Source organism: Arvicola amphibius, chromosome 6, assembly GCF_903992535.2.
Source record: "Arvicola amphibius chromosome 6, mArvAmp1.2, whole genome shotgun sequence".
Lineage (NCBI taxonomy): Eukaryota > Metazoa > Chordata > Mammalia > Rodentia > Cricetidae > Arvicola > Arvicola amphibius.
In genome coordinates, this window is record NC_052052.2 from 90,480,018 (window position 1) to 90,504,989 (window position 24,972).

Sequence of the window (24,972 nt, forward strand, 5' to 3'; positions counted from 1 at the left end):
GATACTGAGGATTGGACTCAGGTGAGGATTGGACTCAGGGCTTTGATTACACAAGGTTAAGCACTTCACCAAAGCCTTCCCTTTGTATATATTTATAGCAGAGCCAGCCAGCCTTACTAGCGATTTATTGTTTATATTCTTTTTCTTGATGCTGTGAGTAATTTGAGGATAAGGACTTGGCTTCTTTAATCTTTGTATTCCACCACCTATCATAAAGTCTGTTGAATAAATGAATACTTGTGGACCTGGTAATGGGCACTTTGGTATATACATGTAAAGGCCCAGGGGAGAAAAAAAAGGACTGCTAGTGTTTACGATTAGGACTGATGGTATATTGGCTGTTATGGCCATAGGAATAAATGGGAAGTTTGGAGACATTTAGATGGGGATAGAGATGTTACCCAGTCCTTGGAGTAGAACTGCAGAGTGCTGCACCTTAGAAACCAAGAGGTGGGGGAGCCATCTGGGAATCAAAGTGTGACCACGAGTATAAGATGCTCATGAATGCCTAAATAGACAATGTGGCTGTATGCTTCCCTGGTATTTTCTATATCAGTATCAGAAATAACAACATAGACTAGAAACATCATTCTATGACTTTGGAACACCTTGATGCCAAAATGGCATCAGAAAGAACATCATTGTACCTTTTAATTTCAAAGTTTTTCTTGTAGTCAAATTCCTGATCAGTAGCCTGATTGTTCATTACTGCAGTCTTTCTCGTATTAGCCGTTTCTCTTCCTTGCTTTCTCAGGAGGTGTCTTCTTGCAGCTGAAGCACATGAGGAACAAAGGAGCAGTTGGGAAAAGAAATAAAAGAACATTAAATGAATGCAGACACGTGGTTTTGACTGTCATTGTCACAGAAAAAAATGAAAGACAATTAATAGATCCATTTTTTTAAAAAATGGGGATCGTTAACAAGACAATTTTAGATATTAACTACAGCAATGGAATCACTACGGGACTACAATGGCAGTCACTGAGAGCATGGATAGCAACACTCCTTTGCTTGAAATTATCTCCTCATTATGTTCAGCTCTTCACAGAGAAGGCCCTTATTATCTATACGGATAGTTTGTGTATTTTCACCCATTATCCTGGGAGTCACATATATTTTAGAATTCAGTTTTCAAAGCTTTGCTTTATTTTAGTAAGGTAACATGGAGTAATTATACATCCAGGAACATGCCCTTGTCCGCATAGCTTTTCTTAAAATTGTTTTTATTGAGCTATATATTTTTCTCCACTTCCCTTCCTTCTTCTCCCCTCCTCTTCTGCCCTCTCCCATGGTCCCCATGCTCCCAATTTACTCAGGAGATCTTGTCTTTTTCTACTTCCCATGTCCATTAGATCTATGTATGTCTCTCTTAGGGTCCTCATTGTTGTCTAGGGTCTCTGGGATTGTGATTTGAAGGCTGGTTTTTCTTTGCTTTCTGTCTAAAAGCCACTTATGAGTGAGTACATGTGGTATTTGTCTTTCTGGGTCTGGGTTACCTCACTCAATATGATGTTTTCTAGATCTATCTATTTGTCTGTAAATTTCAAGTTGTCATTATTTTTTCTGCTGTGTAATACTCCATTGTGTAAGTGTATCACATTTTCCTTATCCATTCGTTGATCAAGGGGCATTTAGGTTGTTTCCAGGTTCTGGCTATGAAAAATAATGCTGCTATGAACATAGTTGAGCATATGTCCTTGTGGTACAATTGAGTATCTTTTTTTTTATTAAAAATTTCCGCCTCCTCCCCGCCTCTCATTTACCTCTCCCTCCCCCCTCCACTCTCCCTTCCTCTCCTGTCCAAAGAGCAGTAAGGGTTCCCTGCCCTGTGGGAAGTCCAAGGTCCTCCCCTCTCCATCCAGGTCTAGGAAGGTGAGCATTCAAACAGGCTAGCCCCCCCCCCCGCCCAAAGCCAGTATATGTAGTAGTATCAAAATCCAGTGGCTTCTCAGCAGCCCTCTTTGTCCGCCATGTTCAGGGAGTCTGGTTTTATCCTGTGCTTTTTCAGTCCCAGTCCAGCTGGCCTTGGTGAGCTCCGATTAGATCAGCCCCACCATCTCGGTGGGCGGGTGCACCTCTCGCGGTTCTGACTTCCTTGCTCATGTTCTCCCTACTTCTGCTCCTCATTTGGACCTTGGGAGCTCAGTCCGGTGCTCCAGTGTGGGGCTCTGTCTCTAACTCCATCCATCACCAGATGAAGTATATTCCCCAAAGTGGTATTGCTGGGTCTTGAGGAAGGTTGTTTCCTAATTTTCTGAGAAATTGCCATACTGATATCCAAAGGGGCTGTACCAGTTTGTACTCCCACCAGCAATGGAAGAGTGTTCCCTTTACCCCACAACCTCCTCAGCATATTGTCATCAGTGTTTTTGATCTTGGCCATTCTTACAGGTGTGAGATGGAATCTCAGTGTTGTTTGATTTGTATTTCTCTGATGGTTAAGGATGTTGAGCATTTCCTTAAGTGTCTTTCAGCCATTTTAGATTTCTCTGTTGAAAGTTCTCTGTTTAGATCTGTAACTCATTTTTTATTGGTTTATTCTTTTGATGAACAATTTCTTGAGTTGTTTTGTATAATTTGGAGATCAACCTTCTGTCTGATGTGGGGTTAGTGAAGATCTTTTCCCATTATGTAGGCTGCTCTTTTGTCTTGCTGATCGTGTCCTTTGCCTTACAGACCAGATAGCTTCTTAAAGCAAAACTCAGGACCATTTTTTCACAACAGCAGACTATTCCAACAACTTGGAATGAACTAATGAATATAAACAGGCTCACTTCTTACTATAAACAGGTAATGTTTAACTGACAGATAAGTTATGAAAGTCTTTTTAATCAGAGCTTTATGCACCTTGGGGTGGAGGATGAGATACCAAAGTACTTTTATGTGTTGAGGGGAAGTTAACAGTTTGATATTCTGACTGACAGAACTGAGAACAGGACATGGATCTTTTAACAGTTACCTATGATGTCCACCATGTGAATTTTCTTCAGAGTGTATGTCAGTTAGCTAAAATTTGGTTTAATGAGCCTAAATTAACACCTAAAATGAAACAAAGTAGATCAGGAGTAAAATATCAGAAAGTCAAGTATATTTTTCATTATGGCTATTTGATCATTTTTTTAAAAAAGAATACAGTTGCAAGTCATCCTAGGCATTATTTATATTTATATGAATGGTTTTAAAGTAAAAAAAGCAAAATCCAAAGTCTATTAATGCATTTTAATTAAAAACTTGTTTAGTATGGTCCTATATATCACTTTCCTAGAGTTAATACAGAGGAATAGATGCCCTTTAACAAAATAAAATTTAATCAAATTGTCAAAAATTATGACAATTGTAACCTTTGGTATGTAATAGGAAAATACTTATTGCCTAATGAGTTATGGTATTGTAATAAGATTCTTGCAACTCATAATTAATACAATCGTTTGCTACATCAAGCAGGATGGGTCAACTGTGTTTCATTAATCCTTGACGGGAAACTTACAACCTTCAATTATTTAATTTAAATCAAAACATTATTCAAATATTAAAAGTGTCAATCGTTGCAACAATCTAATTTAGAGTAGCATGTCAATAAACACAAAAGTCACATGAAAATTGCAGGTCTGTGCATAGAAAAATCCAATTTATGACCATATATACATATCTCATTATGCTCTCTACACTTCAAGGTGACCGTGGTGATTACCTGACTGTATTACTACAGCACTCTCTTTCCTCTTCTGCTGTAGCTTTTGGTATCTTCTTGAACCCAAGAATGCTCTGACACCGGCTTGAATCAAAACAAGCTTGTCAATGGCTTCCTTTCGCATTAGATTCAACTGCTCCACATGGTAATATTTAAGGAACACCTTAAGAGAATTAAAATAAAGTACAGTAAGGTCTTGGCGCACAGATGTACAGTGACTGTGTGTCATGCTTGAAGAAAAGACTGCATGTTGATCCTCATTAGGTCGGGAAAACATATTTACTTCTTGGGTGTGACTATTGCCCAGATTTTTATGCATAAACAAAATTTGTTTTTGAGAAGCAAGCAAAGGAAGACCTGGAAACTCTGGGGTTCTTTGGATCTGATAATCAGAATGGGGGATTCTGAGCTCTTTCCAGCAATATTTACATCATATATTCTAGGTTAAAGCCATTTTATGCTTAAAACATCTTTAAAGCAATGCTATTTTCCAAATTAAAAAAATCATACAAATCTATCTAAATAGAAGGGCAGGTATTCATCAAATGCTCATTCACCAAATGATTCTTGAAACTTTTGGGGTCTTTATCTGTTTAGGATATAAAGATGACTATGGCAGGTGACTGTCAAGGCAGATAGGGAACCAGCAGAACCAACAACTGTCCTGATAGACTAACCACAGGGTGACTTCAAACCATTCTAAAGTTAATATGAACTTTTACAAGGCAGGAGCCTCAAGACTAAAGGCATTTTTTCATATCTAAAGATTTTTACCTTTACCTCTTCCCTTTAGGGAATATCTTTCTTTCTTTTAATGGAAAAGTTCTTCAACACAAATCACCTCAGAGAGTTCATTGAGCCCATGAAGAAAACTAGTGAAAATCAAATGTTGTAGCTGAGTCATAAGATCTGGTAACCTTGACTGTAGAACTCTCTCAGTATGCCTTTGAACTTGGAAACCGGGCACCACAGGTAAACAGTTCTCTGTTTACTATGGATTTTGATTGAATTCAGTTTTAATTTCTACAGGATTCTAGATGTTAATATATTTAGTCCATTCCGTTGTTGACAATTCATTTAAAATTCAATGTGTTTAAAAAGGTCATCATTTTTTGCATAACGTTAGAAATGTTCTTATATTAAACACTTTTATCCATGTTAATGAGTTGGAAAGGTGAAGTGGAAAAATGTGAATAGCGTGAAAATGCTACTTAAATATCACACAGAACTGGCAGGCAAGACCTTTTTACAAGTAAAAACTTCATTTGAAGTCACACATGCATTTCTGACCATAAATGATGAGCTTTTAAACTGATACAGTTCATCTTTGTGAGCATTTTAAAGAAAATAGTCTGAATTAAATACATATCCTCAGTGCACCTTAAATTCTCCCTTATCAAATATAAAAAGAAAAATGTTACTGAGTGTAAGACAGGTGATCAGAATAAAATCCCTCAAATTATTACTTTGATAATACATTCTCTGAACATGATGAAATTCTCTCCCTTCCTCCTATGCCAAAGACACACTACTCAGATTTCCTTGCAAATGAGGGCATTTTGTTATGGTCTCTTTGGATGGTGGACAGTAGTTGTTCTTGAATTGTCAGTATGTGAGGATTTCTTCAGCTTTGCTCTTTTTCCACCTATCTTGGGGTACATCTGGTATACCTCCTAGATACATTTAGAATGCACTGGGACTTACCTACTTTTTTTTTTTGGTTTTTTTTTCAAGACAGGGTTTCCCTGTAGTTTCTAGAGCCTGTCCTGGAGCTAGCTCTTGTAGACCAGGCTGGCCTCGAACTCAGAGATCCGCCTGCCTCTGCCTCCCGAGTGCTGGGATTAAAGGCGTGAGCTACCACTGCCCGGCCGGGACTTACCTACTTAAAGACTCTCAGGAAACATGCCAGGTCCAGTGTATCCTTTCTCCAAACAGCTACTGTTTGGCTTCTACAGTCAAGATTATTTTTTAAAAAATTTCGTTCTCTAAGGAGTTAAATAAGATTTCCAAGGCTCCCAAAGTTAATAGTATATGCCAGTACTAGAACGGACAGTGAGACTCATGATGATGCTAATTATTTCAGATAAATACTTAAAATAAATAAAGCCAAATACTTCAGATAAATTTCAAGTTTATAATAGAAACTAAATGAGAATTTAAAAAAAGGAGAGACACAAGAGTCACTGCCAAATTCTTTCTATGAAGCTACAGTTACCCTGATACCTAAACCACACAAAGACTCAACCAAGAAAGAGAATTACAGGCCAATCTCACTCATGAACATTGACCGAAAAATTCTCAATAAAATACTGGCAAACAGAATCCAAGAACACATTAGAAAAATTATCCATTACGATCAAGTAGGCTTCATCCCAGAGATACAGGGCTGGTTCAACATACGAAAATGTATCAATGTAATCCATCATATAAATAAACTGAAGGAAAAAAACCATATGGTCATCTCATTAGATGCTGAAAAAGCATTTGACAAAATTCAGCACCCTTTTATGATAAAGGTCTTGGAGAGATTAGGGATACAAGGGTCATTCCTAAATATAATAAAAGCTATTTACAGCAAGCCGACAGCTAACATCAAATTAAACGGAGAGAAACTCAAGGCTATCCCACTAAATTCAGGAACACGACAAGGCTGTCCACTCTCTCCTTATCTCTTCAATATAGTGCTTGAAGTTCTAGCAATAGCAATAAGACAACATAAGGGAATCAAGGGGATTCAATTTGGAAAGGAAGAAGTTAAACTTTCATTATTTGCAGATGATATGATAGTATACATAAGCGACCCCAAAAACTCCACCAAAGAACTCCTACAGCTGATAAACTCCTTCAGTAACGTGGCAGGTTACAAGATCAACTCCAAAAAATCAGTCGCCCTCCTATACACAAAGGATAAGGAAGCAGAGAGGGAAATCAGAGAAGTATCACCTTTCACAATAGCCACAAATAGCATAAGATATCTGGGAGTATCTCTAACCAAGGAAGTGAAGGATTTATTTGACAAGAACTTTAAGTCTTTGAAGAAAGAAATTGAAGAGGATACCAGAAAATGGAAGGATCTCCCCTGCTCGTGGATTGGGAGGATCAACATAGTAAAAATGGCAATTCTACCAAAAGCAATCTATAGATTCAATGCAATCCCAATCAAGGTCCCATTAAAATTCTTCAAAGAGATTGAGAGGACAATAATCAACTTTATATGGAAAAACAAGAAACCCAGGATAGCCAAAAAAATCTTATACAATAAAGGTACTTCTGGAGGCATTACCATCCCTCACTTCAAACTCTATTACAGAGCTACAGTATTGAAAACAGCTTGGTATTGGCATAAAAACAGAGAAGTTGACCAATGGAATCGTATAGAAGACCCGGATCTTAAACCACAAACCTACAAAGACCTGATTTTTGATAAAGGAGCCAAAAGTACACAATGGAAGAAAGAGGGCATCTTCAACAAATGGTGCTGGCATAACTGGATGTCAACCTGTAGAAGAATGAAAGTAGATCCATATCTATCACCATGCACAAAACTCAAGTCCAAATGGATTAAAGACCTCAATATTAATCTGAACACATTGAGCTTGATAGAGGAGAAAGTGGGAAGTACTCTACAACAAATGGGCACAGGGAACCATTTCCTATGCATAACCCCAGCTGCACAGACATTAAGGGCAACATTGAATAAATGGGACCTCCTGAAGTTGAGCAGCTTCTGTAAAGCAAAGGACATTGTCACTAAGACACAAAGGCAGCCTACTGACTGGGAAAAGATCTTCACCAACCCTGCAACTGACAAAGGTCTGATCTCTAAAATATATAAGGAACTCAAGAGACTAGACGGTAAAATGCCAATTAACCCAATTAAAAAATGGGGCGCTGAACTGAACAGAGAATTCTCAACAGAAGAAGTTCAAATGGCCAAAAGACACTTAAGGTCATGCTCAACCTCCCTAGCTATCAGGGAAATGCAAATCAAAACAACTTTGAGATATCATCTTACACCTGTCAGATTGGCTAAAATCCAAAACACCAGTGATAACCTTTGCTGGAGAGGTTGTGGGGTAAGGGGTACACTCATCCATTGCTGGTGGGAATGTACACTTGTGCAACCACTTTGGAAAGCAGTGTGGTGGTTTCTCAGGAAATTTGGGATCAGCCTACTCCAGGACCCAGCAATTCCACTCTTGGGAATCTACCCAAGAGATGCCCAATCATACAACAAAAGCATATGCTCATCTATGTTCATAGCAGCATTATTTGTAATAGCCAGATCCTGGAAACAACCTAGATGCCCTTCAGTGGAAGAATGGATGAAGAAACTGTGGAATATATACATGCTAGAATACTACTCAGCGGTAAAAAACAATGACATCTTGAATTTTGCAGGCAAATGGATGGAAATAGAAAACACTATTCTGAGTGAGGTAACCCAGACCCAAAAAGATGAACATGGGATGTACTCACTCATAATCGGTTTCTAGCCATAATTAAAGGACATCGAGCCTATAAATTTGGGATCCTTGAGAAGATAATAAGAATGTGAACTCCCAAAAAAAGATATAGTAATCCTCCTGGATATTGGAAGTAGACACGATCGCCAGGCAAAATTGGGAACTTGAGGGCTGGGCGAGACTGGGCCAAGGGAAGATGGGGAGAGAAAAGAGTAAAGGGGAGAATGGGGGGAGCTCTAGGAATGGGGTGCTTGGGATATAGGAAGGGTGGATATGGGAGCAGGGAAGCATATATCTTAATTTAAGGAGCTACCTGAGGGTTATCAAGAGACTTGACCCTAGAGGGGTTCCCAGGTTTCCAGGGAGACGCCCCCAGTTAGTTCCTTGGGCAGCTGAGGAGAGGGAGCCTGAAAAGGCCAGTTCCTATAGCCATACTGATGAATTTCTTGCATATCACCATAGAACCTCCACCTGACGATAGATGAAGAAAATGACAGAGCCCCACATTGGAGCACCGGACTGAGCTCCCAAGGTCCTGATGAGGAGCAGAAGGAGAGAGAACATGAGAAAGAAAGTCAGGACCGTGAGGGAACCTCCAGCTGGCGACAGATGGGGAAGGTGACTGAGCCCCACATTGGAGCACTGGACTGAGCTCCCAAGGTCCTGATGAGGAGCAGAAGGAGAGAGAACATGAGGGAGAAAGTTAGGAACGTGAGGGGTGCGTTCACTCATGGAGACGGTGGGACAGAACTAAAGGGAGATCACCAACTCCCTTGGAATGGGACTGATGGATCATGCGACCAAACCCATCTCTCTGAATGTGGCCAACAGCGGGGGCTGACTGAGAAGCAAAGGACAATGGTGCTGGGCTCTGATTCTTCTGCATGGACGAGCTCTGTGGGAGCCTTCTCAGCTTGGTCGATCACCTTCCTGGACCTGGGGGGAGTTGGGAGGACCTTGGACTTAGCATCGAGTGGGGAACCCTGATGGCTCCTTGGCCTTGAGAGGGAGGGAGGGGAGGTATGGGTGGAGGGAAGGAGAGGGAAGGGGGAGGAGGAGGGGAGGGAGGGGGGAGGAGGGGGGAGGAGGAGGGAAGGAGATGGAAATTTTTAAATATAAAAAAAAATAAACCATGAGAAAAAAAAATAAAAAAAGGAGAAAAAACAGGAATCTCATTCTGATCTTAGACTCGCTCTCTGATAGTTTGGAAGTGATAAAGTAGATAAAATGATGGCTGGGTGTAGCAGTACTGCCTTTCATCTCAGCACTGGAGGCAGAAGCAGGTGTGTCTCTGTGAGTTCAAGGCCAACCTAGACTATAAAATGAGTTCCAGGCCAGTGAGGGATTTACAGTGAGACTCTGGTCCCTCCCAGAGAAAAATATGTTTGTTTCCAATACCATTTGAACCTAGGCATATTTATTGCCAGTGTCATTGGGGATTTTCTTCTGGATACATCTTTGAAATAAAAGTTTCTTATATTGCCTGCATCAGGTTTGCCTATAAGCATGTCTGTGGAACATTTTCTTGATTGCTAACTGATATAAGAAGTCATAGCATACTGTGGTCAGTGTCGTTCTTAAGCATGTAGTTCTGGGCTTTATAAAGATTAAAAATGTTTTATCTTCATGAAGGAAGGCTTTATGTAGCATAAGTTTCACTCCAAATTTTATATATTATTTAACTAGAATCATAATAGTTTCAATAATAATAAAATGTCACCATTCTTACAAATCCACTAATCATTATCCATGAAAATTACATGAAAATATTACTTTTGTTTTTCCAAGAGCCCAATTATCAAGACCAGCCTTTTCCAAAATGGTAGCGCAGGTATCTGGGCTCACTGGGGGCTCTTCACTAGACTTGTAGCAGAGAACATAATACCTGAAATGATAAAAATGACTGGTTGTTTTGTACAGTGGTCCAACATCTCATCAGTAGTACCCACCTGCCAACTTTATCATGGCTAACAGATGTAGCTACCAGACTGAATGCTTGGCTCTCATATATCCCCCCAAATAATGGCAAAGTGAAACCACCCCAGACAGACAGAAACCTAGAGAAATCTGTGGTTTCACTCCTGTGATTGCTTTCTATTTGGTTCTAGTCATAAGCTTCATGTACAGGAAATCTTTTAATACTCACAGGCACATGGATATAGAATGGTGTGTGTGCGCAGATTACCGGAAAATCATGTTGAAAGCCTACAGAACTTAAATCACTTTGGGATTGAATATTTTGTAAATGATGGAATTGGGGTTCAGAGTTTGACTTTAAAGCATGAGTATTCATTGTGATGGCTAAACTTGTTTGTCAAGTTAATTTTCTCTAAAAGAGAAAACCTGCCTACATCAGGTTTGTTTATAGGTCTGTCTGTGAGGCATTTTCTTAATTGCTAACCAGTAGAAGAAGGTCTAGCCCACTGTGAGTGGTGTCATCACTAGGCTGTTGAGCCTCGGATGCATAAGAAGGCTAGTTGAATAGGACCCTGGGAACAAGTCCTTAAACAGTGTTCCTCAGTTAGTTCCTCCTTTGAGCTCTTGCCTTAACTTCCTGTCTTGGCCTTTCTCAATGGAGGACTTTAACCTGTAGGCTAAAGTAAACCCTTTCTTCCCCACGTTAGGTTTTGTCAGAGTTTTGTCCCATCAGCAGAAAGCAAAGCAGAACCTACTGTGTACTATCTTGTCAGCAAAGACCTCTGCTTAGGGAATTGCCAGCCAAATGACTGTGGATAGGGGTCAGTTTGAAAGGGAGCTAATTTCTCTGGATCTTAGAGTAGGGTTCATTCTAAAAACAACAACAACAACAACTCCCTCCCTCCAAACAGTAAAAACTCTGTGCTACAGTTCAGAGCTTGCATGTTTCCAATGTCCCATTTAACTTTCTGTGTTAAAGAGAATTAACTTGCTCTGTGCCCTTTAGAAGACTGTGGGAATCCTAAGAAGTGTCACTCAGTGGGAGGTCTTCAGGTTACTAGGGATGTGCTCTTGAAGAAGTGATTGGACTCCATCTGAGTGATATAGCACCATAGGCCCAAAGTCATGGAGCTGAGTAATGGCCTTGGATCAACCTTTTATCTTTATCAGTTAGCTATTTCACCCTGATGGGTAGAGTTGATTACCATACCTAGTGTCTTCTTCAGTTTTTTGAGTACCTTCCCCTAGGACTGTTTTCTTGACACAAAGCAGAAAAACTTGCCTGTGATCACTAGGAAAAGCCTGGAGAAGTTTTCAACCAAGGAGCTTAGTCAGTACCAAGGCACAGAGCACTATAAAGTCTCATAGAGAGTGTCAGGAGACCTTTTAAAAACATTTTGCCTTCTGAACGTCTATGCCAATTTGGGTGACAGCTTTCAAAATAGTGACACAGAAAATGTTTAGCCCCTTTTTTCTGGAACTTCCTGTTATTTAGAACAATAATCCAAATTTTTCACTAAATCCATAGCTTTTACCCCTTTCTTTTTCGTTTGTCATGTAGTAATTTGCTATTCTATAGCATCATGGGCTTTGAAACATGGGGGAGAATTAATTTTCACATCTTAATTTCTAAATGAACAACTTATCTGCAAGCAAGCCATCATCAATACAATGAATTTAGTTTTCTTTGTGGTTTGTACTGCAAAGCCACGGCTACTTTGAAAGCATAAAGCTCATAATTAAGCCACTGGTTGTCCAAATTTCCTTCCTGTTGCTTCTCTAATGCCTACTCTTCCAATCCAGCTTAATCCAAGTCCTCTTGGCTTTTTGGCATACCAATTTATCGGGACCTGAATATTTCCTTTTCATTTTTTTTTTCACTCCCTAGTCTCATGAGGCAAGTTATTTTGCCTGAGTGTACATAAACCTGGTGAGCCATTATAGCTCACTTTCTGTATGAAATCCCACTTCCTGTCTTTCCTAATAACTGCATCCTCTGCCAGATCCTGGTTTGTGGGGAGTAATCCTGACATTTAATTAATGCTCTTTCCCTCTGTGAGCACCAGTCTTTTTGATTTCCCATTTACTACTTTGCATTGCTTGTTAACTTCACATGTTTTTGCCTATGATAATCCTAACTGGGTTTCAATTACTGAAGATAAGCCAGTTTTAAAACTGTGTCTCCACAGCTCTTAGCACACTAGCTTAGCATACATATTCTATATCAGTAATACTTCAGTAGAATAAGATAGAAAAGACTAATTATTAGATACTGATTTATTGATTTACTTAGTGATTTACCTAAAGTCCTTCTTATAGTGCTTATTGTCAAACACGACTCCAGTCATGCTACCTGGAACAGAATGACCTGGAGAAATAGCTGAAAACCAAAACTGAACCAAAAACAGTTGCTACCCTTAGCAACCTGACCACAAAAGCTTACACCTGCCATATGCCTTTTAAAAACAAAAGGCCCCAAGCTATCTTCCATATACATTTTACTTCTGGAAAAAGCCCCACCTGATTGCTTGCCCCACTGTGTGGTTTTATAACATAAACTATAAATGAAACCCGGAATTGGACTGAGGTTTTTCAGGAGCTGTAGGTCCTTGGTTCAGTCTCCCGGTGAATGCATCGCCTCTCTCCTACTTTCTTTAGTGTCAGGGTACTCATTCCAGACAGATAATTGCAACGATATTTATATTCACACTTAATAAGGTCTACTCTCCTCACAACACATGAAACATATGATAATATAATTACATTGAAATTTTAACCTTGAAAGTTCTTTACATCAAATATTTTGAGTTATGTACTTTCATGAACAGAACTGAGTATTTATCTACTGGCCAAGTAAAATTTCAATATTTTAAAATTTCTCATTTATATACAGTTTTGGGACTGAGTTATAGAAAGTAAAGTCAATTCAATTCAATCTCTGAACTCTAAATTTCAAATCTATAAAGTTGGTCTTAAACGTCTATGAAAACCCTCTAATATAAATCCAGAATATAAATGTAATTTTTATACATCATGAAAAAGTGTTCTTGGTTTCAGAGTATTCCAAAAAGTGCTTTTATTTTCTTTTTTGGTTCTTATTTATTTATTTATTTATTTATTATAAAAAGAAGACAAAATATCTCTTTTCATTATACATATCAATACCAGTTCCCACTCCTTCCACTCCTCCCATTCCCTCCACTTACCACCCACCCCATCCCCATTCACTCCTCAGAGAGGGTAAGGCACATTGCTTTGGAGAAGGTTCAAAGCCCTCCCTACTATATCTAGGCTGAGCAAGATATCCATCCAAAGAGAATAGGTTCCCAAAAAGCCAGTGCATTTGTTTTGGATTTTTAAAGAAAAAAGTTATGATTAATTGCTGAAAAATAAGAAAATTGGCAGAAATAATTCTCATCACATAGAGTATGGATCTTAGACAGAGTTATAATAGGTTGGGTAGGAAGTGTTGTGTGTGTGTATGTGTGTGTCTGTCCATCCCCAAAGGAGCAGGTGTTGAAGCTTGATCTAGCAGTGCTGCTGAGAGGTCACTAGATCACAAGGATGCCTAGCTTGTCAGTGGGATAGCTTTAGGGGTTGGGATCTCACTGGAGGAAGTAGCTAGTGGAAGACACAGAGGCACGAATTTTCACCTGCCTGCCATACCTTTCCTGTCCCTGGCCCTTCTTCATGTTCCTACACCTGCAGGATGCACCTTTCCTGTCCCTGCCCCTTCTTTGTGTCCCTGTACCTGGTGGGTGGTGATGGAAAAATGGAGTCAGAATTTGTTGAACAATCAAAAACAAAGCTTTGTTTTCTTTTTAATATTCCATTACATGCTTTGAAAAAATATTAGGGAATTTTATAGATGGAGAATTCTTTAAACATTAAAATTTTCTCAAAACTGCAATATGTCTAACACTTGAAATTTCTTTAAAAATGATGAATAGAAATACAGACATTTAAAGTATTAAATATTTTAAAAATTGAGCCTTAGCATTACCATTAAAATATTACTTAAAATACATTTACTATCTAAAAATTAATTTTACAATGATTTTAAATGTTAACAACTCTTTGTACCTAGTGGATTCTTTCTTAAATTAGAAAAGATTAAATCGGCATAGATTTAATTGACTTTCTATATCTGCCATATCTCCATAGACATGACATTATTCAATTTGATCTTTATAACTGTTCCATCAGAGAGTCATAGCGGATTGAGGAGGTGAGCCAAGTAAGATGCCAGAACTGCTGGCATTGGGTTTAGAGAGCTTGTTGTGGGAGCTGCCCTCTGCGCTGTAGATGAGCTGCTTTCTGGGCCTCTACCCACTGCTCTAAGGCCTGATATTGCGCATGTCTCCAGATATTGCTAAGCGTCTTTTGAGCGGTACCATCTCCCCTCTTTAAGAATTGTTGTTGTGCTTCCATGGCCACAGTGGTAGCCTTGGGCTGAGAACCCAGATCTCCTTGCTCCTCAGTACAGAATCTTAGACCCTTGACATCCAGCCTTTCATGTGCAATTTCTTCCATCACAGAAACTTCCCAGGGCACAGGAGAGCTACCCAGACTCAGCTAATGTTCTCTTTTCACTGCATGAATAAAATGCTTTCTCCCTAGACCTTCTGAACTATTCTCCACTGCTTTACAGTCTCCAATTCTCCTGAAAAAAATTTTAAAAATAAACCATACAAAGAAAATGCAAGGAATCCACATACCTTCTAATGAAGTTAGCAAACAGTATCCGATGAGAGTAACCAAGCCTCCGAATCCTGGCTGTTTCCAAAATCCCTGTGCAACGCAGCTGCAGCAAAACTTTCTCCTTGTCATACTTTCTTGCCTGCCTCTCATTATTTGGCTTGATGCAACGCACAAAATGAGGTTGGCCCACCACCATTTTAGATAACAAATCCATCAAGGAATACTATAATATACAACCAGAAATCGATTTCATGGTATAACATTAAAAGAAGCGTGAATTTGTAGGCCTTCATTTTTTGAGAATTAATGTTACAAATGGCTAACCACAGTGAGTGGAAAGAGATCTTATAAAAGGAAAAGGTATTCATCTACAACTACAGATCCAGGGGTAGAAATGTAGAGGCAATGGCTGGGAGGTCGCCTAGGAACTCTAAAGGCAGCATTAAGTGATCAATTCATTTTTTACATACTTTAAAAGTAATTATGTCCTCTCAAGCAAACATACCAAATTACAATATTGAGACAATTTAGTTAATTTACTTTATATACTAATTTTCTTGTTCTATTCTGTAGAAACTTTTGTAGAAAGCATAAAAAACAAACACTTTAATCTCTGTTGGAATCCTCTACTTTAAAATTAGAGCAGAGAAGTAAGTTTCAAAAATAGGACACAAGAAAGTAATCAAATTATTATCCACTTAACTATTTTACTGTGTTTTAGTTTATTATCTTATTGATTTGGGGAGAATATTTTTATTAATATAGGTATTAAAACTGTATTCTGTACCAATTCTTTGTTAAAATAATAGCCAATTATTAGACAATTAAGAATAACTCATTAGGACGAACAGAGTTTATTAGAAGTGGAACCTCAACGAATTAGTTATCTCCAAGGCAGGGATCAGAATTTCCTGGCAAGATAGCATGGAGGATTGGGAGTTTTAGTGTTGGAAACGCAAAGAGCTAGAGTTGCAGGGCCATTGTAGCTCGGACACTGCAGCTAGACTTCTGGCAAAGCTGCTGTCTTGGATGCTTCCCTCTTGGGGACCAAGCAGCTGCTGCTGCCCCCGGAGCCTTTGATTACATTATCTGTGAGTCATCACTCCTTTAGTCATGCAAACATCTGCCCGGCTCTGGGATCCCAAGGTGACAGCGCCTGCCAGCTTCCCAGCAATTTAGGCATAGTCACCCTCCTTCCATTCTTGTCAGCAGAAGGAAAAATAGCTTGAGAACTTGCTACACACCGCGTGCAATCAATCCTCTGTCAAACTTTGCTTCAGCCTGAAGATTACAATGAGTCCATGACCTGATCAGATTCAAACAGTGTTTGATGCTCTCACCCGTGGTACAGTAATCGTGTGGACAACTCACTTAAAAGAGTCAACTAATCTGGCTGTAAGTAGGTTTAGTGATTCGCCCGTGCTGCCTTGATGGTATAAAGGGACTGAGCAGCTGTGGGCACCGGTCTTCAGCGTGCAAGTGTAGCAGGCAGAACTCAAGTAGGATTTGATACAGTGGCTACTATGAACTTAGGGCTTTGAGAACATGTAACACAAGTATTCAGACAATTTAAAAAGTGGTTCGTGGTTCCATTAGAGAAATGCATAAATTCATTGGACAACCAATAGCAAATTTAATATGGCTGCATCTACGTCTTCCGTATTGAGTGCTACTGTTAGTAACTGCTAAGTTTCAGGTGCCATTTTCTCCATGGTCCTGGCTGGCTGATTGGGAGGAGGTCCGTGAAAACTGCAGCTGGGCTGAGGGAGGCGCTTCCTTTCTTCTTCCTCCCACATTGTCCAAAGAAACGCTACCTGGTACCTAAGCCCTGGTGTGCTCCTGTGACTCTGATGAGTCTCCTCAGCATCCCGGTCCTATAATGGGCTCGCTCCTCCCGCTGAAGGTTATCAGCTCACGTTTGTGCGAGGAAACATGGGCTAGAGGTCCTCGCTCAACCGTGCCCAGCCTTGTTCCTTCCTAAAACCTCGCAGGGACATTGAACTAAAATGGCTTCCTTCCTTCCTTCCTTCCTTCCTTCCTTCCTTCCTTCCTTCCTTCCTTCCTTCCTTCCTTCCTTCCTTCCTTTCTTTCTTTCTTTCTTTCTTTCTTTCTTTCTTTCTTTCTTTCTTTCTTTCTTTCTTATTTTTTCCCTTATAGTGGGAATGTCAAATGCTGTACAGACTTTCTTGTTTTCTTTAGAGACAGAGCCTCACTATGTGGTTATGACCATCCAGGAATTTGCTGTGCAGACCAGACTGGCCTTGAACTTAACAGAGATCTTCCAGTCTTTGTCTACCAAGTGCTGGGATTAAAGAAAAGTGCCACTTTGTGCAGTTTATATAAATTGTTTATCAAGTTATAGAATTCAATTGTGATTTTCATGGGGTAAGATACCAAAATAAGCAATCTACAGATGAAACTATATATTAACACATCTGTACCAATGCATCTAATGGGTGTAATAAATGTTACAGTTTGTCAGTTACCACTTTTCATATTTAACTAATTTAGGATGAACATTATCCTTAAATACAACGTTATCATTATTGAACACCTTACTCTAAAATATGATGCGACTGTTTGCGTTTTCATGTTGGTGGTTTCACAGGCATGGCGTGTGATGTCTCTAGTTTCACCCTAAGGAGACCAAAGAAGACAGTAAGGCCTTGCTATCTTCTGCACACTGTAATCTACAAGGAGCACATGACATTTCCCATCAGTTTCCCTTAGTCTAGGTGTTCAAAGGCACAAGGCCACAAAATGTTACCGATATCTACTCTAAGGACGGTCGTGCTAGCCACATTGTCTGTGTTGACTGGTCTTGTGAAGAACATGAATGTTTCTGACCCTGGTCACACATATATTTTTATTTAGAAATAGAATACAATTTAAAGATTGAAAAGAACTAGGAATACATAAGAAAGTCATGATGTTTGAGATGCTGTCAGTAAAGCAACCGTTAGAATAATAGTCTTACCTTGGTCAGATTTGTGGCTTTCTCTGAATTCCTCATCTGATAGTTTATTATATTTTTAGCTTTAGAAAGTGGCATATTACCTATGGAAATGCAGGTAAAATTAATTTATATTTTAGAACCGTTAGTGACTGGACTTCCATTTATTTAAAGTATTCTGAGTATATTAGGACTTGGTTACCTATTTATTGAAACAAGAATAAAGAATATAACGTGAAGAATTATAATAAATCTTTTTTTTTTCTGTGTAGCCCTGGCTGTCCTGGAACTTGCTTTGTAGACCAGGCTGGCCTCAAGCTCAGAGATCCACCTGCCTCTGTCTCCTGAGTGCTGGGATTAAAGGTTTGCCCCACCCCTGAAAGGCTATAATAAATCTTTTTTTGTTTTTGTCTCCTCTTTCTCTCTGTTCTCCTCCTCCTTTCCATCTTCCTCTTTTCCTTCCTCCTGCTCCTCTTCCTCTCACTCTTCTTCATCATCTTTGAGAGGAGCTTTCTATGTAGTCCAGGATGACCTCACACTCACGGCAATCCTCCTGCTTTAGTCTCCTGAATTCCAAGAGTGCAGACAAGTGCCACCACACTCAGCTACCTACCACACATCCCAAACTCAGAAAGAGAAGGAAAAGCCAACCTCCTGTATGGCAAAGCAGGACAGGCAGAGGTGAGCGACAGGTTTCCTCTCAATTTTAGAAGACGCAGGCAGATGGTTGAGGGAGCAGTTCACTTTGTATCTCTGTGTCAACTTGAGGTGGGCTTCACAGTGAGCCCTCACACTTTATGAAGTGCTTTTGGCAAGTCAGGTGTGAGTGATGTCAATATGAATTTTTCAGCCTTAGCATTCAAGTGTGAGGTTTATACATTCAAGGCAGTGAAACAGGAAAGGTTGAAAAAGCCACAAAGACTTGGTCTTGAATCACAACTATTATCCTTAGTTGGGCTGCTGTTGGGTCATATTCTGTAGTTTGAATACTTAAATAAGGCTCACTTTAAAGTGATAAATAAATTTATTTAATAAAATGGCATGATAAGAGTTCAGAACCAGAATTTTATACATATGTTAAAGGATATCAAAGCAAGTCAAGGGAGGGAGAATAATGTTTTAAACAAATTGTGTTTGAGTAACCAGAAGAGGGTTCTTCTGGGGATGGAAGGAGAGATCACAAGACTTGTGAGAGACATAATTGTATGCGATTAACAAGCTCACTTTAGTTACAGGGATGCATATATGGGGTTTTTACATATGTAAAAACTAAATTTTATTTGGCTAAATATTTCAGTTATACATCAATAAAACCATTAAAAAGTTTTCAGAATTAGCGGCTGGAGAGTTGGCTTAGAAGTTAAAAGCACTATTTGCTCTTCTAGGGGTCCTGAGTTCAGTTTCCACCAACCACACGTGGCTCACAACCATCTTTAGTGGGGTCTGATGCCCTCTTCTGGCATAAAGTTGTACATGCAGATGGAGTACCCCACATAAAATAAAAAAAAAATCTTTAAAAAAGCTTGCAGAACAATTTATAAGTACAATATAAAGACCCCAAATCATATATCCCCTCCCCTAATTAATGAATGTGAGGACACATAAGGAGTCTGGAGTGAGGAGAGAGAGAGCAGAGAGGTCATGACCACCAGGGACTGTCTACTCCCCGCCCACTCCTGAAAACAGCAGCTTTCTCTTGAGGAGAGTGGACTCTTCTCAGAAACAACTGGAACACTCACATGTTTTTGGTGAGAGTCTCAAATACTTTCTTTATAAGAGCCTTACTTCTTTATATTAATTTCTGTGCCTCCCTCAGATTAGGAATACATGATTTTACAGTGAATCAAAAATAAAAAAAAAAAAAAAAAACGAAAAATCAGGGACTACAGTCACAAAAAATCACAGAGATAGAAACGACTTGATGGGGCATAGAGGAACCTTTTCAAAAGTCAGCTGCCTTACCTGTTTTGGTCAGAGGGTGGTTGACAAGTTGTCGAATTACACTGTTTTCTGATGACCTCAGAAGCAACACAATATCAGTTGGGAGTGTGTCTCTGTTTTTTGCTAAGAACCCACCAGCACTATAGAGGACCTGTGGATACAGGTGTCATGGTGATTATTACATCTCACACCATCACTGCCATCCTTGAGGCTTAAGGAGCTCTCAGTCCATAAGAGCAACAGCCACACAAGACTGTGCGTGTAATTCCTTACGTTTGGTCAGGAGAGCTGTAAATTTCCTTTACTGGGAGAATGGGAAGCATGGAAGAACCATCCCATTTCTTTGACAATTGGTCCAGCTCTCCTGGCTTCAGTGTGATAGGTCTTACCAAACTTGGAGACTGAAGGCTGTAGAGGTGTGTGTTTCTGGCACTTCTAACTAATTTTAAGACTTTAAAAATATGAACATATCCCAAAGATTTCTGATGAATAATAAAATGTGCTGTTATGGATTGAATCATGTCCCTTCAGATCATGTTAAAGATGTTCCAGAGTCACACAGAAAAGAGGCCATGTGAAGACTGGGTCACGTGACATCTGTCTACCAGCCAGAGAGTCTTCATTAGATGACAACTTTGCTCAGAGGACCATGGTCTCAACATTTCACCTTCTAGAACAACAATAATAAACTTCTTTTGTTAGAACATTCAGCTTGAGGTACTCTCTTTTAATGAATCAAATAACATGCTTACTGAAAACAGCAGGATAAAATGGCCATAGGCAATTCTTATTTGGTAACCAAAGCAGCCTTTATTTGCTAAGTCAAATGTTAAGAATCATGAAAGGTTATAATGAAAATGATAGAATATATATATATATATATATACACACACACACACATATATATATATATATATATATCATGTATATATGTTATATACAATTAAATCATGTATTGGGCTGGAGAGATGGCTCAGTGGTTAAGAGCACTGTCTGCCCTTCCAAAGGTCCTGAGTTCAGTTCCCAGTAACCACATGGTGGCTCACAACCATCTGTAATGAGATCTGGTGCCCTCTTCTGGCCTGCAGGCATACATGCAGACAGAATACTGTATACATAAATGGTGTAGGAGGTTCTTCTGTCTGTCTGTTGCTTTCATTGGTTGAATAAAGAAACTGCCTTGGCCTTTTGATAGGGCAGAACTTAGGTAGGCAGGGAAGACAGAACTGAATGCTGGGAAGAATGGGGCAGAGTGGCAGATGCCATGAAGCTCCTGCCTGAGAGAAACGCTGGTTAGAATCTTTCCTGGTAAGCCACAACCTCAAGGTGATACATAGATTTAATAGAAATGGGTTAATCAAGATGTGAGAATTAGCCAATTAGAGCCTACAGATAATAGGCCAGGCAGTGATTTAAATCACACAGTTTCTGTGTGATTATTTTGGGGGTTAAGCTAGCTGGGTAGGATGGAACAAAGGGGCCCTGAGCTCCCTACAACACATAATAAATAAATAGATTAAAAATTTATATATATATGTGTGCTTTGCCTGCATGTATGTCCATGCACCATATATGTGCAGTACTTACCAAGGCCTGAAGAGGGCATTCGACCCTCTGGAAATGGAGTTAGAGTCAAAGCTAGCTGTGATGTGAGTGCTGGGAACCAAATCCCCTGATCCTCTGCAAGAGCAGCCAGTTTTCTGAACCACTGAGACATCTTTCCAGCCCCTCAGCTTAAGGGGATATATTGCTAATGACAAAGGTCATTGGGACATTCTCTGGCCTCTGGACAAATATATAGGGCTTCTCAATTAGTTTATTTTTCAATGATTTTCTCATTTTATACATTTTTTTATTTTAATCTTCATATCTCAACAATTATGGCAGAGTTCTGAGGGGATGGCCCATTACTGTCCGTGGAAGGGAGAGTTTCACTTGAGTTTAAGACAGCATATCTGAGGTTGGACAGGTGTACAGTGGTGTTTCAACCATGTATGAATGCTTCTTCAAATTTAAGACCATCCATTAGTTTACTCCACACACCTGGGGCAGCTCTGCTAGCTGGCTATTCCTCTTGGAACACTGTCTTTCATTTGGAGCAGGGAGGGGCATTGGCTGAAAAAGTAGGGGTGAGAAGAGGGAGGGAGAGGGAAAGAGGGAAAGCAACAGAGAGAGGAGAGAGAGGGAGAGAGAGGGAAGAGAGAGAGAGAGAGAGAGAGAGAGAGAGAGAGAGAGAGAGAGAGAGAGAAGGGGAAGAAGAGAGGGAGCGACTGCCCCAAGGTACTCTTTAAAAAAGTAAACTAGAGATGGCCACTGCCAACTGATCATTGTAGTCAGACTGGATGACCGGATGACAGGCGAACAGAAGAACCAGGGCCAGATGGAGGAGGGAAGGGTCATTGTAGCTATCTCCTAACAGTCTGGGTCAGTTCTATATTTTATTGACAGAAGGCTGAAGAGTCAGCCACAATTTCCACGAGTCCTTACTTTTCCCGCATAGTGGTGAATGCCAAAACTAAGCTCCAGTCTTTTGGGTCTCCAGAAGTACTGTGATTTCAGGTTATCTTCAAATTTCTCTGTAGAAGAAAATGAAGTCCACTATTGAGCACGCAGGAGATTCTCAAGTAAAATTGATGGTCCGAAATTATTTTTTCCCATACAATGCATGATGAGCAGAGATATTTTAATACAGTGAAGTCATGAAGATTCGGGTTTACAATCAAGTATGTGTCACTGCATCTTACTTCAGAGCAGGTCTTGAACATCAGAGTGGGTCAGAATCACCCAAGGAGCACCGCAGCGGTGTGGGCTATAGGCTCACCCTGTGAGTGCAGTATCACTTGGCAGGTCTAGGGAGGGAGCCAGGAATTCGCCAGCTCCTGGTATTGTTTATGTTTGTGGTATGATGGTCATAATGTGATGCCAGGTCCTAACCCTAAAACCCTGGTGGTGTGGCTTTCCTATCTATTTGGTTACACAAGAAGCAAAAGGGGTTCATACAGGCAGTCATTTTTAACACATCAAGCACCTGTTATTTCCCCTATGATGTTAAGACATTTTCCTTTTCTGTCGGGTGTCCAGGGGACAAAACAACTCATGTCAGGAGAAAGCAATACCATGTTTATCAAAAGTAAATGAGGAAGAAAAAAAATGAATCTTCACTTTCTTTAAGTGGCTACATGCATTTTATGAATACCTTCATGAGCAGGGAATAATGACATTTTCATTTACTTAACAATTCATGAACCTTTTTTCCCTATTTTATGTTGGACCTTCTCATTTTAACCAGTTTCTTTCTGAGGTAGGGTCTAAGGTATCCCTTGCTATGTAGCCAGTGGGTACAGTTCTAAGGATTTGAGGTTTGCTTCCTAGAGCCCTCATAGAAGCTCATGCGGTTCATGGTTGTAATCACAGGGAGTACAGGTGGGGACAGATGGGCTCAGAGACTTGCTAGTCAGCCAGGAGAGCTGGAACAGTGAGCTTCGGGTTCAGTGAGAGACCCTGTCTCACAAACTCAGGCACACAGTGGTAGAGGAACACATCTGAAGTGGAACTCTGGATTCAACATGTCTGTATGAGTAGGTACTTTCGACACACACTTCTACACACAAATAAATAAGTAAAAATACGTATACACACACACACACACACACACACACACACACACACACATATATATCTATATATTGCTCACATTACTGTTTTTTTTTATTTTTTTCTTTCTGCTCACTATTTCCTTTTACATTCTAGAGCTGTTCTTGTTCTGCCCCAGTTTCTGACTTAGGCTTGGATAACTTTTATGGCGACTTATGATCCAAGATTCCACATTTGAGATTCTACCATAACGGAAACAGAAATCAATCTCCGATCTTGTTTAATTCATCACTCTGAATTTTACCGTACTATAAACACTCACTGGTTTAGGCATTAAGTTCAAAGATCACTTCCTGAAAACCAGATACGGCGGGTTTCATGACAGCTGCTTTCTTCCAAATCACTTAAAACATCTAAAAATCAGTGCCTGGGAAAGCCCAGTGCTTTCGTAAATCCATAGTTATGCCAAGTATAAAACTCACCTATGAGAGTCTGGTCAGTGGCCTTGGGAAACCTACTTTCCTCATCAAGCAGGGACAACAAGCCCATTGGCTTCTGTAGGAACATGTCTAAGAGGGGCCGGTTGTCTTCGTATTCAATAACTCTAGCATCCACATCTTCATTTAGGTATTCATTCTACAACAGGTTATGAGCCACAGAAAAAACTCACTTAAAACTGAATAATGTACAGGTGGATAGTAATTACCCAGGTTTCCATTTTACATATATTAGAATAAATTGCTATCTGTGACATCGTCTTAAACAGAGTGTATCATTTCGTTCCTTTCTTCGCAGAACTGCTTGCTTATTAAAATCAGCACTGATTATAATCAGGAGATTGGTAAAAGGACTTTGCCAGTCTCTCAGGATTTCAGAAGACTATGCTGTTAACGGAAAGTGGTTACCGGAAGTGCTGTGTCCCAGAACTTGGCAGCACAACTGAAGCAGATCCTAGGGTTGTGCTTTTCCTATGGTCTCTCTCAAGAGCACTCACGCGCGGTTCAGTGGTGGTCTCAGAGGCTGACCCTGCTAGTGGGGTGGACAGCATAGGTGACACCGAGGCCTAATTCTAGGCTCAGCTACATAATCCATCTGAATTTTCTGACTCTTTAAAAACTTCCTTTCTCATCTATCAAACCAACTCACAATATGGTCCACTGGTAATTGTTTGTGAGTGTATCATATGACATATGAAAAAACCACATAGCCACTGGCAATGAGGTCAGAAGCATGGTGTGGTGCTTCGAATGTTCTCTTATTTTTTAAATAAGACAAAACCTAAGTCCCAAAGAATCATAAAGCTCAAAAATAGTTTATCCAGCATTAAAAATAGAAACAATTTCTCGAAGTTTCACAGCTCTTACTTTTGAAGGTAACCTTGGGAGAAGTCTGCAAACCTAGAATTATTTTACTGTTAGACACATTATGCTGACAGCATATAATAGCTTAAATCACAGTTGCAAAGTTCAAAAGAATTTCGTATGTTTTATATAGAAAGTCCATGAGGTTAAGGTCTCAACTGATGCAACTGTCATTTCTTTCTGTTGTTGGTGTCAAAATCCATTGTACGCTTTTGTGGCAGGTCACACAGTGCAGGAAGAAACAATGGCTTCTTCAAGTACCTTTGTTATTATGAACTCCAGATAAACCATAGAGAAAAACTTCTACAATTGCAATTGGGGCTTATAAATGGCTTATAGTAAAACAAA

The 24,972-nt window shown here is 39.7% G+C and overlaps 1 protein-coding gene across 1 annotated transcript in view; it reads right to left on the minus strand.

Annotated features, from left to right (window-relative positions):
- Myo3a (myosin IIIA) overlaps positions 1 to 24,972 on the minus strand; it is a 180,268-nt gene that overhangs the window by 37,171 nt on the left and 118,125 nt on the right. Inside the window, exons 19-27 of the mRNA XM_038334855.1 lie at positions 23,746 to 23,899; positions 22,157 to 22,245; positions 19,691 to 19,820; positions 17,753 to 17,832; positions 17,335 to 17,412; positions 14,793 to 14,998; positions 9,931 to 10,042; positions 3,692 to 3,854; positions 648 to 771 (exon numbers count right to left, since the gene is read on the minus strand). Coding sequence (XP_038190783.1) covers positions 648 to 771; positions 3,692 to 3,854; positions 9,931 to 10,042; positions 14,793 to 14,998; positions 17,335 to 17,412; positions 17,753 to 17,832; positions 19,691 to 19,820; positions 22,157 to 22,245; positions 23,746 to 23,899 — 1,136 coding nt within the window. The remainder of the gene's footprint in view (positions 1 to 647; positions 772 to 3,691; positions 3,855 to 9,930; positions 10,043 to 14,792; positions 14,999 to 17,334; positions 17,413 to 17,752; positions 17,833 to 19,690; positions 19,821 to 22,156; positions 22,246 to 23,745; positions 23,900 to 24,972) is intronic.